This window comes from Heliangelus exortis, chromosome 25 (genome assembly GCF_036169615.1).
Source record: "Heliangelus exortis chromosome 25, bHelExo1.hap1, whole genome shotgun sequence".
NCBI lineage: Eukaryota > Metazoa > Chordata > Aves > Apodiformes > Trochilidae > Heliangelus > Heliangelus exortis.
In genome coordinates, this window is record NC_092446.1 from 337,069 (window position 1) to 348,385 (window position 11,317).

The window sequence follows — 11,317 nt, forward strand, 5'->3', positions numbered from 1 at the left end:
TAATTCAAAGTGAAATCTTAAAATACTCAGATATCTCAAGCAGTATCTTGACCTACCTTATTCTCAAGGGTAACTGTATATCCTTTGCATTTTAAACACAAAAATGAGTTCAGATACTCTCCAGAACCATTTTGTGTTGCAATTTACCATATGATTTACATTTATAATTTAACATTGCCCCATAAAAACAGCTCAAAGTTTATAACTTGCCTCATTACTTGCTTGCAGTTTCTCGAGTTGTGTAACCATACCACTCTTCTCTTGTGCTATTTGTTCTTTCTCTAATAAAAGCTTATCAATATACACTGTTAGTTGTCCATTCTTTTGCCTAATTTAAAACAATTGAATCAAACTTTCTCTTCATGTTAATGAGGTCACAGAGATATGTAAGAACTATATACATAATAAATATAGAAAATGCAATTTATAAATATAGGTACATAACTGATATTAGACTGTGCATAGGTTCAAAATTTTCATTAGAAAACAATTGTATAAACTTCTACACAATAAGAATAAATACTGTTTTCAAAAACTTTAAACATTTTCATACGCCTCTCGTTCCAGATCTGTATTCAGCGTTGTAAGCTCTTTTATGTAACTTTGTTCCTTTTCAACTGTACTACTCAGCTGTACTTTCAAATCACTTATTTCTTTCTGCAGAAGAAAATTAAAGTGGTTTTAGTATACATGTGTAAAATACAAGCTGTCAAAATGATCAGAAATGAACTAACACAAAGTTTTAGTATGAAATAAAAATATATATGCCATAAATTACAACTTTATATCTCTGGTGTGATATTGAAACAGCTGAGACCTCTACTACAAATGCTAAATGTGTCCCCCATTTTAAGTTTAGCCAGTCTGCGAAATTACTGTCAAAATTAGCTTCCCTTGAACATTATTTTAAATACATTTGCTTCTGACATCATAAGCTTTTGCATTCATTTAACTAAAACACATTTTAAAAAAAATAGTCACAGAATTCCAGTACAATGTGATAGAATAAGCACATATTTTTGATGCTTCCCAAACAACAAAGCAAAACTCTTCCTCAAATATTTACTGCCATTGCAGAATTAGGCAAGCCTTGTACGCAATGTGGTTTGTAATATATAAATGCTTTGAATGAAATTTTCTCCAAATGACTGGTGACACATCGACACCACAGGCACTGGCAAGCAGCTGACGGGGAAAAGGGGGAGGAGTTAGGGGATTAGTTTTTAAGCTCAGCACATAATGAACTTCTGGAATTTCTTATCACAAAGGCTATGGAGGGAAAGAGTATGAGGAGGCTCAGGAGAATGAGACGAGTGAACATGAACAAGTCCATAAAGTGAGAGCAAAGGCAACTAACAAGTCCTCAAACATACTTAATACAGCTACTGTAGAAATACAAGGGCAATGGAGCATAGATAACAGTCTTCTGCTGTCATCATCATGAGCAGAGCAGTGCACCCAGTGAAGCACTAGTCTGTGATACTTCTTATGGTCTTATTGTGTATATTTACACAACCTATCTATTAAAACATGTTTCTATCACCATTCATTCAGACCTCTCTGATTTGGAGAACATTTTTCATTTCTTCTTCTCTCTCCCGCAAACTTTCCACAGAAGCCTCAAGATCTTTCTTCTTTGTTAAAAGTCCTTCAACTTTCCCCTGTTTAAGAACATTTGTGAAACTCAGTTTAGAAAATTCAGTGTATACAAGGAACAAACATAAATGGCAAAATGCAAACCTGGTTTCACACTATCTTACTTTAGCTGATTCAGTTGCTTGTTAGACTTGTATTTATAAAGATCAGAACTAAAATAATCCTATATTCATATAGCTTAAGACTCCTATAATAGAAAATAAGCCGGTTTAGTAGGGTTCAACGAAGCCAGAGGTAATTAGTTCAGGAAAGCTCATTTTAAGTAAGAAAAACACAGCCAGTGCAATGGAAATACAAGGAACAGGATGTTACAACCCAAAAGACCTTTCTGCAGGCTCTTAAAATGTTTTCTCTGAAAAGGAACATGCATCAACACAGCACACAATGCCTTATAAATGCTGCAGCATGGAGGACACCTCACTGTAACTAATACCCTACGAACAGCAAAATAGTAAGATTTGTGAAGTAATAGATCTATGAAATTGCTTGTTAGTTTCCTCATTTTCCCACACAATCTTTCACAAATTCTACTGCCTTTTCTGGGTGGTGTTGGAAGTCTGGTTATCATTTAAGCACTAATAAGGTAAGCCTTTACAACATTTCATTATAAGATTATTAGGAAGACAGCTAGTCAACTAAGGAATTATCATTACTGTCAAAAAGTAGACAATTCCTCAGCCTTAAATCTGATATGGATGGTGTTCATAAGGCTTGAGTTAATTTTCATCAAAAAAGTATTTTTCAGAAACAATACTTTTCAGAATGATGAAAGTGATTGCTAGACATAAGTAAAAATGGGTGTGGCAATTGAACAGGTGTGAATGAAGAAGGAATTTACCAGAATTGCTGACTATGAAAACCAAAACAAAGCAGAACAAAAAAAAACAGCAGAAAGAATCAAGTCCTTCAAAACAGTAAACAAAAACTGAAATTGTCTAATGGATGGATAAGAGTTTAGTAGCAACATTAAGGCAGATTAAACAATGCTTATATATGGTATTTAACATATTGAAAAAGCAAAAAGGACTTCAGATGAAGAGTAAAAGCCATGAGACTAATAAAATAAATATTTACCAGTGTTTCTGACATCTCTTCAAGTTGCATTTCTTTGTCACATTTTAGTTTATTCATCTCTTCTACAATGCATGAAAAATTAATTGAATAGAAATAATTTTAGATATTTAGCACACACGGGCATTTATTCTTGTGCAATACCAAATTTTCAAAACTTGTTGGATTAAGTTCAGAAATTGTAAAGCTAAATTATAACCTAAATTATTACAATCAAAATGTAGAATTCTCACAGGCCACATCTCACCTTGTTCTAGAAAGGCATTAGCAGTAAACTTCTGTACACTTACCTTTAGATGCCCTCAATTCATACAAGATCAAACTGTATTTCTCATCCATCATACGTGCAACTAGAGACATTTGCTGCACGCAGGGAAAACCAAGCTAAAAATGGATCTCCTGCTCTAGGGGGTAAGAAGCACATAACTAGAAATCACAGGATATCAAAAAAATATTTAAAGCTAACCCTTATCAGTGTGATTCTACAGCCAACATGGCAACTGTGGTTGGAAGCAAAACTTAATGGAAGTGTTTTTCCTCTGCTGCTAGCTAAGAAGTCGTTCCTGGAATCTACTGTTCTGACTCAACTCACAAACAGGTCTGCAGTGCTATCAGTCTCATCTAGAAGAGTGCGAAGAAACTAAAATGACTCAGGAGAATCCACGCATGTACGGTCTTACTACCAGAGCTCTGCACAGCACTGGTGTTTGACTGTTGCAATGACCACCAAAGAAAAGGGAGTAAAATGAGTGAAAATAAATGTGAGCATTCCTGACAATTACAGGGTACTGTAAAGCCATTTTTCCAAGCAACAGCAATAGTCTGATTTTCAGAAAATATTTTTATTACTTCCTAGCTCATTTTCTCTCTAGATCTTACCCAGTTCAGCAGACTTATTTCTGAGCTCCAAGGCAAGTAGCTTTGACTCATCTTCATATTTCTCCAATCTAAGAAAATGGTAATTTAAAAAAAAAAAAAAAAAAAGTTGTATAGTACAAAGCACTGTATTTGAAACTTAAAAGGACAATAAGGCAAAATCTAACCGCAAGCATTTTAAGAACATTTGCTTTTTAACAGGCAGAGATATATCTGCTTGCAGCATGTATAAAATTTCACTTTTATAACTTTGGAACACCAGACATAAATGTAAATAATTGTATATATATGTAAATGTGTATTTCTCAAGAATTATGATAGTCAGAGGAGTGGGGTGGGGGGGTTGAATTTGCTTTCTTATAGATGAACATCAACTAGCACAAGTAAAAAAAATTACACTAAATTCTCTGCATATTGACTAATGCATCAAAAAAAAAATTCAGTTTCCTATCCCTTTCTTCTTGTATTTGTCATAAATTGCAACTACTTACAAAGCACCTTAATGCCATGTACCAAAAATCACTGTTTTATGAAAAACTCTGCATTTCTAAAATACATTTCTATTGCTCTGTTCTAATTTTTAGAAATGTTGATTTTCATTGCTATCAGGTTCTTTGAAAACTACTTTTCAAAACTACAGAAAACCCATAGTACAGTAATAATAGCCACTAGCAATAAACAAGACTATTATCACTTACAAAAGTACATCTCCCTCACTAGGTGTTCTACTAAAAATTAACAGTCAAGTACTAAATGAGACTACTGTGCTCCAAGTTGAGATGTATCTATTTGCACAAAATCAAACAGCATAACCTTCCTTCAAGTGCAAAGAACTCATATTACCAGACAGATAAAACACTTTTTAGAAGTGATTAGTGATTAAAAAATATATATGTAATTACACCAGATCACATATGAAGTTTAGAAGTTATTCCCAGCAGCTAAGTAATCTAGTATTTTTTTTATAAAACCATTCTTTGAATTTAAATTGCTTAATTTACCTAGTTTGCTCTTTTTGTAGCAAGCTTTTCAAATTGGAAATAGAAGCCTCAAGCTCCTCTCTGACAGATGCATGCAACAACTTAATTTTTTTACATTCTTCCACATGTGCTTCTTTTTCTTCAGTGACCTGAGTTAATGCTTTCACCGAGTTCTGCAATTCAGTTTCTAAGACCTTTTGAGTAACCTATAAAAAAGTTACATAATTTCTAAACATGTTTTGCAACAAATAGATAAAATTGTTGCGTATCTTCAGTATCAGTAACAATTTATGCAATTACTTGTCTAATGCATTTATGCTAGAAAATAAGCAACCCATACCTCTTTTTTTTGCAATGAAAGTTTGGCATCTTCCAGTTCTGACCTCAAGTATTCTTGATTGATCTTGGATTCTTTCAACATTTCTCCTTCATGTCCTAAGCAAAAACATATTTGCTTACACTTAAGAAAAATATTGACTAAGAAATGCTTGCATTTCTAATTTACAGATGTATACATTCCTACAATTTAACTTATATGATGTATTTATGTCATTTTTAAGGAAAAAGTCTCCAAGATTATTTATTATTGTGCCAGATATACTACCCAAGTCCAACTGAAATGGGTAAAAACTCCATAATATAGGCAGGGTTATGCAGTGTCCTGATAAAATTTAGTTCTGTTTCAGAAAAGAAGTAACAGGGTATATATGACACCTCCACATTTTCACTCTGGCATTTATTGAAGAGTAAAAGAAAAACCCCTCACAATGAAGCTGCAGCCTAAACCCAAAGAAAACCTTTGGTCTAAAATAAGGGCCTAAATTTTACATATACACACATTACACTACCCCTCCTGATCCTACATCAGTATCTTGTGTTCCAAATTGAAATGTGGCCTAGAAGGCCCCAAAATTCTACTGCTGGATAGTGACAGGGTAAAATTTTGATGATCCTGTTTCCCATACCTTTATCACTAGTTACATTTTAACAAAGCAGAGAGACCTCTTACTTCTTGCTTCTTCTAAGTCAGCTATCTTATTTCTGGATTCATGCAGCCGAGTCTTGATGTCTTGTATTATATCATCTTTTTCATCATTCTGTATGGTAAGAACTGAAATCTAACAAAACAGTATCATAATGAAGTCTAGAAAAAAAGGACGTATTCTGATTTTCATTTGTGCATTGTTATTTTCATTTAATATAGCAGTAAGCCATGAAAGCAAGAGTTGAAATATTTGCAAGATGTGCTTCACAAATAAAGCTGTACATATTAGATTGTAAAACTGATCAAACCTGCTTTTCCTTCATGCTGACTTCCAGTTTGCATTCTTTTTCAAACTTGTCCATTTTTTCTGCTTCTTCTTTTACTTTTGAGATACAGTAATATCCATTGTTAATATACTAGCTAAACTATATTTCAGGTTAAATATTCATTTTAAGATTGCTTATAATTGTACAGCTGTATGATTTGCTTCTTAAAGAGTAATTGTTGGGGTCATGTTGGAAATTATTTTCTAATCAGACTAATTTTTGCACCAGCTTTCCAGAGAATTGGTTCGTTATTCCAAGTATTAATTGTCTGCTATTAAAAAGTATCAGAAAGGCACATGTAAAAAAACCATGCACATAGTAGCATAAACAAAGAAATATGTAATTAAAAATTCTGTAACTATACACTGGTGCATTATCACTTATGTAAACTAACTACACAAAATAGGTAGTGATCTCTAAACTACACTTCACAGACAAAACTTAGACCTTAAGTGACTGAAAAAAATCAAGATCCTCATCTAACTCAGTGGAAAAACAGTATCAGAGCCCAGACACTTATAAGCAGGCAGCATGAACAAAAGAGGGTCTAGGCTGTCAGTGTGAACAGTTCCCCATCATAGAACTATGTATTTTTCTAGACCAAAACTACATGCAATAAAATCTACAAAGTACAAAATTGTTAAGCCTACAGCATAAACACAATAAACAGAATTCTCACATCTGAAACACATTTCCAGTCTGGTGTTCTCTGCTTGCACACGAAGTTCTTCAAATGCCATTATCATTCTCTAAAAATAAAATACAAGTTCATATAAAAATAAGTACTCTGGGCAATTAAGAATTACTTTTATGGACTGTAAACAAACAGAACTACAAGCTTGTTCATATCTCAACACATGCACATAACTTGTATCTCAATGTATCTATGTAACTTAGATCACTTACTTCAACACTGTTATTAAGTTCAACATATAGTTGTCTTGTTTCTTCTCTTTCATGCTCATCTGTCAAAGCAAGAATGTACCATAAAGTTTGCCTTTTGAAAAAGAATGTCAGCTGTCATGCTTAATCATAATAAAATAAAAATGTAATTATCTGTCATGGTTTAACACTGGCCCGGCAATTAACCCGAATGACATAGGCTCTTTTCTTATTTAGAAAAATAATTAAGAAAGAGGGTGCCAGCAGTTATATAATGTGTAGGAAACGTATACTGCATTGAACCTTTGGCTTCACTTCTAATTTCACTCAGATGCAGTCACATACAGTTTCTATCAGCCAGAGAACGTACTTGGAAAAAAATGACAGCTTATTTCCTCCAAGAATTAAGAATTTAGAAGTATGTTTATTTTCATAGACCAAAATTTAAAAAGAACTTACATTTGGTAGACTTCTCTGTGAAGTGACTACAGGTCTCCTTGAGCAGATTACACAGATGCCTTGAAGCACTGTTTCTAAAAAAAAAAAAAACAAAACAAAACAAAACAACCCACCAAAACCCAAACAAACAAAAAAGACAATACATTGCCAACAGGAATGCATGGTACTTTGCCTACTTAAGTAGTAACAGACATGAACACCCCAATTACCTTTACAACTTAACAGCTATACATAACTTCCCATACTAAAATAGTTCTCAGCACAAAACCTAAGTATTTTCACAAAAATACTGACTGTATTACTTACTCCTTTAAGAGATCTTTATTTTCACAAATTTCATCCTCCAGTTTTAAACTTAGTTTTTCATTTTCAAACTAATTCCATAGGGAACAAAAAACATTGTTATTGAAATATATACTAAAAATACATTTCTGCTTTTCAAATCTCACATGAAAAAGTAATTTTCTGCATTCAAAGACAGAAATAATTTTTTATCTGATATTACATTCTGAGACATCTATTTTACAGTTTGTATGAAAGACATAATAAACAGTAACTTACCAGCAACTGCAATACTGTCAGCCATGCTATTCAAACATACAATCACACACTACAGATACACACCTCTTCTCAGAATAACCATTTTCTCAATGCAAAAGTCAAACAATGAAAGATGTTATAAAGCCAGGTTAATAAAGCCAGTGAAAACAAACAAAATCAAAAATGAAGAACTAATAAATTGTTTAAGGTACGTATTCCAGTCAAAGCTGCCCATCACTACCAGCAAGATAAGAAACTGGGATAAAACAGAGTGAACTTCCTGTATGTTTTGACTACAGAAATAGGCATGAGCATACCACATACCAGGAGGATGAAAGGTTATTCAGTCTGGAACAGATTTCTGAGTAACCACAGTATGTAAACAATAAAAAGATGAAATGTAAATTGTTAAAAAGAGGAAAAAAAATTTTAAATACAAAACATTACTTTTTTCTTTTAACAGCAGTAGAGCCACAGGCAACAGGTATCTGGCCAAATGGCTTCTTTGAAGTCATCACATTAACAGTTCAATATTTCTTCAACCTCGGCTGCAATCTTTAATAATTAATTGTAGAAATAGTGTCTTCATATTACATCAAGGACTTTTGTTCTATTTTACACATTCAAGCTACATTTTACAATACTGGCCTGCAGCTCTTGAATGGCTTTACGCTGGGCTTCAATAATCTTTCCATTTTCTTGCAGTTTTCTTTCTTTCTGCTTTAATTCTGACTCTACAGTTAGCTTCCACAGCTTGATCTTCTCAGCCTCTTTGTAGAGCTTTGAATACAACTCATTCATTGTTTCTACAGTCTATTAAAACAGGGTTCATAATTTAATCTTGAATTTATGTTTCAGATAAAATATTTCTCTTTAAAATATTGTAAGAAGAAATTTTATCAGAGGTGGCGAGATATATACATACAATCCGAAACTAATGTTTAAATCTTCGTGCACATCTACTGTGTGTCTATCAACAGACATTACAGAACAAGTAAGAGACACACACACAAGTGAAAAGTATCACACTGCCTTCCAATACATTGACATCACCAGATAGACTTAAAGATATGGACACCTACACTCCACCAAAAGCCAATAAAAGTTTTGCTGGAATTATCAGTAGATGCGAGATTCCTTCCGTTTTTTCACTCACATTTCCCTCCACCTATTTTGAAAAATACTGCTGAATTAAGTAAAAGTAGCTTGAAAGATCTGGTCCAAGACTACCTGCAATACAGTTTTGCAGTTAACTCATACACAAAGCAGGAAGGAAAACCAACCAAACTTCCAGTCCAGTGCTGTTAGAACATCTCTAAATCAATGTAGAAGCTGCATTTGATCAGTGGCTTACATAGGTAAAAGTTGTACAGCAGTTCTGCAGTTTGTTTTAGGTATGATGTCACCTAGCACTATCCTTGTTTTGACTGCATATCATGCTATTATTACAGTCCTGATTGTTCTTAATATCTGCTAAGTCTAAAACAAGCTTACTCCTTGAGCATATGAAAAACATTGGCAGGATAGCAAGAACCATGCTCCATTTTCTTGCACAAAACAGCATTTTGTACCTGGGAAGCATGGGGAACTACCACAGAAATTCAACTTCACCGAGCTATATTAAAGCAGAAAAACATCAGCAAAGACACAATGAGAAAAATTAAACACTTGAGGAAACCACTCCACTAAACTACTTGTTATACAGATGAAACAAAGCCAGATAAAGCAATTGGGACACTTTGCTTTGATTTTGCAAACAACAGTCTGACTACAGCCCTCCTGCCTTTCAACAAACTATTCAGAACCAGCCTCACAAAATTTAAGTGCCTAGCTCTTACTCTGATTAAAACCCTCACACTCTCCAGACACTTTTAAAAACTGAAAAACAAAACTTTGAAATCACCTTAATATCTAAAGGTTTCTCTCCAGCCCTATTCACTGAATGACAAATACCTCCTCTAAGTGATTCAGCTTCATATGCGAGACAGAAAATCATTTTCCCCTTTGACTATCTCCCTTAACCCTGAATCAAGTGAATATTGCTTTAGGCACTGTTTTGGGAACATTTTAAGAGGGTATAAGAAATTAGATAAACAGACTTTATACTTAGCTGACCTCTTCATCTACCTCAGAGCAAAGTTTTACTTGCTGTGAAATTGCATCTGAAATATGAAGAGATTTTGATCAAAGTTTTTTCTGAAAATGTAGCAGTGGGATTGTACTTATCAATTTTACAGCTATGACATTGTTGAACTGCCCTTGAAAAAACACTGACAGTTTTTTTTAAATATAAAAGAAGGTGCAATGTAATTGATTATTTTAGTCTTACCTGAATCAGTGATTTCACCATGGTTCGATGCCATTACAAATGGCAAATTAAAATCATCATCTGGACATTTGTTAAAACCCTAAACAGATTTAAAGATTAGTTTCTTAAGGGCAGATTCTCAAAGGATTATATATTAAAAAAAAAAAAAAAAAAAAAAAAAAAAAAAAAAAAAAAAGTACATCTAATGTAAAACCAAAATTTTCCGTTAATAAATGAGTGACCTACAGTTTTCAGAACCCAGGCTATTGATAATTACTTTGGAACTCTCCTGTTCAATTCTCACTTCACCACAGCTTTTCAAACTATTGGTCTTCTGTATTTTTCTGTATAGACTAGACTATGGCCAAAATGGAAGCTTCGAGTGACAAGAATTTACAAGCTATCACACACCTGTACATATTTGCGTAGTAAAGGACACATTAACCAAAATTATTTTTTTCAAGTCTAGTACTTTATACTTTTTATTCCCCACAGTACTTCTAAAACACATCTGATTATGCTGTAGCACAAATATTTTGCTTTACAAGGTGTTTTAAGAGTCACAGTAAATGGTACAGTAAATAGTGTCATTCATCTGTCAGAATATCGCATTTGAATCAAAGCATATTTTATAAAGATCCTCAACACAAAAAAAGACCTTGTTGAATTCACGTAACTCTGGTCGTAACAACAGAACGTTTTCACTACACACTTTAACTGGTGAGACAAATAAATCAAGGCCAGCAAGGGTACCAGTGGTGTACTTCCCACTTACTGAATTACCCCCATCAAACAGTATTTATAATCAGTAGTGTACAGTTAAAATACACTGCAGATGCTTAAGATGAATCTCCTCACTTTTGGCAGGGGAAAAAAAACATAGCCCTTGAAATTGAAAATTAAAGATTTCACCCCAGATGCTGATTTTATGTTTGCAAAATAATTAGTTCAGGGCACTGTCAAGCATCTGAAGGAAGTTCAGGACCTCAGGATCACCCGGGAGGGTGCCCCCCTACACACACCGATTCCCCCTGGAAGGGCCCTGCGCTTTTCCAGGCCTCCCGCCCCGCCGCCCTCTCGTCAGCCGTCGCCTCCAGGCATGCGGCCGCACCGTTTACCTGACACAGCCCCGTTGCCCGAGTGCTTGTCTGGGGTTTAACTGCAGACACCTGACCACCGCTCAGGCGCGGCGGCACGAACAATTTAAACGGTTTTTCTTTTTCCATGGCCACGG

At 34.2% G+C, this 11,317-nt stretch overlaps 1 protein-coding gene and 1 long non-coding RNA gene across 4 annotated transcripts; one reads left to right on the top strand and one right to left on the bottom strand.

Moving 5' to 3' along the window:
* Nucleotides 1-185: 185 nt before the first annotated feature.
* Nucleotides 186-11,312, bottom strand: LOC139807534 (synaptonemal complex protein 1-like). Of its 3 annotated transcripts, XM_071768598.1 has the most exons (17): nt 11,202-11,309; nt 10,105-10,183; nt 9,891-9,937; nt 8,424-8,588; nt 7,542-7,609; nt 7,236-7,309; nt 6,801-6,859; nt 6,574-6,643; nt 5,877-5,950; nt 5,593-5,701; nt 4,924-5,018; nt 4,605-4,789; nt 3,607-3,674; nt 2,731-2,792; nt 1,557-1,661; nt 554-657; nt 186-328 (listed from the first exon to the last, which is right to left on the bottom strand). In XM_071768598.1, the coding sequence occupies exons 1-17, from the start codon at nt 11,307-11,309 to the stop codon at nt 193-195; spliced, it is 1,608 nt and encodes a 535-aa protein (XP_071624699.1). In that variant the 3' UTR covers nt 186-192. The 3 variants fall into 3 exon arrangements, with proteins under 3 accessions (XP_071624699.1, XP_071624701.1, XP_071624700.1); XM_071768600.1 differs by lacking the exon at nt 9,891-9,937 and having other exon boundaries at nt 11,202-11,312; XM_071768599.1 differs by having other exon boundaries at nt 205-657.
* On the top strand, nt 8,554-9,276 carry LOC139807544 (uncharacterized). Its single transcript, XR_011730604.1, has 2 exons — nt 8,554-8,680; nt 8,909-9,276. It is a non-coding gene; the product is annotated as an uncharacterized lncRNA (long non-coding RNA).
* Nucleotides 11,313-11,317: the final 5 nt, after the last annotated feature.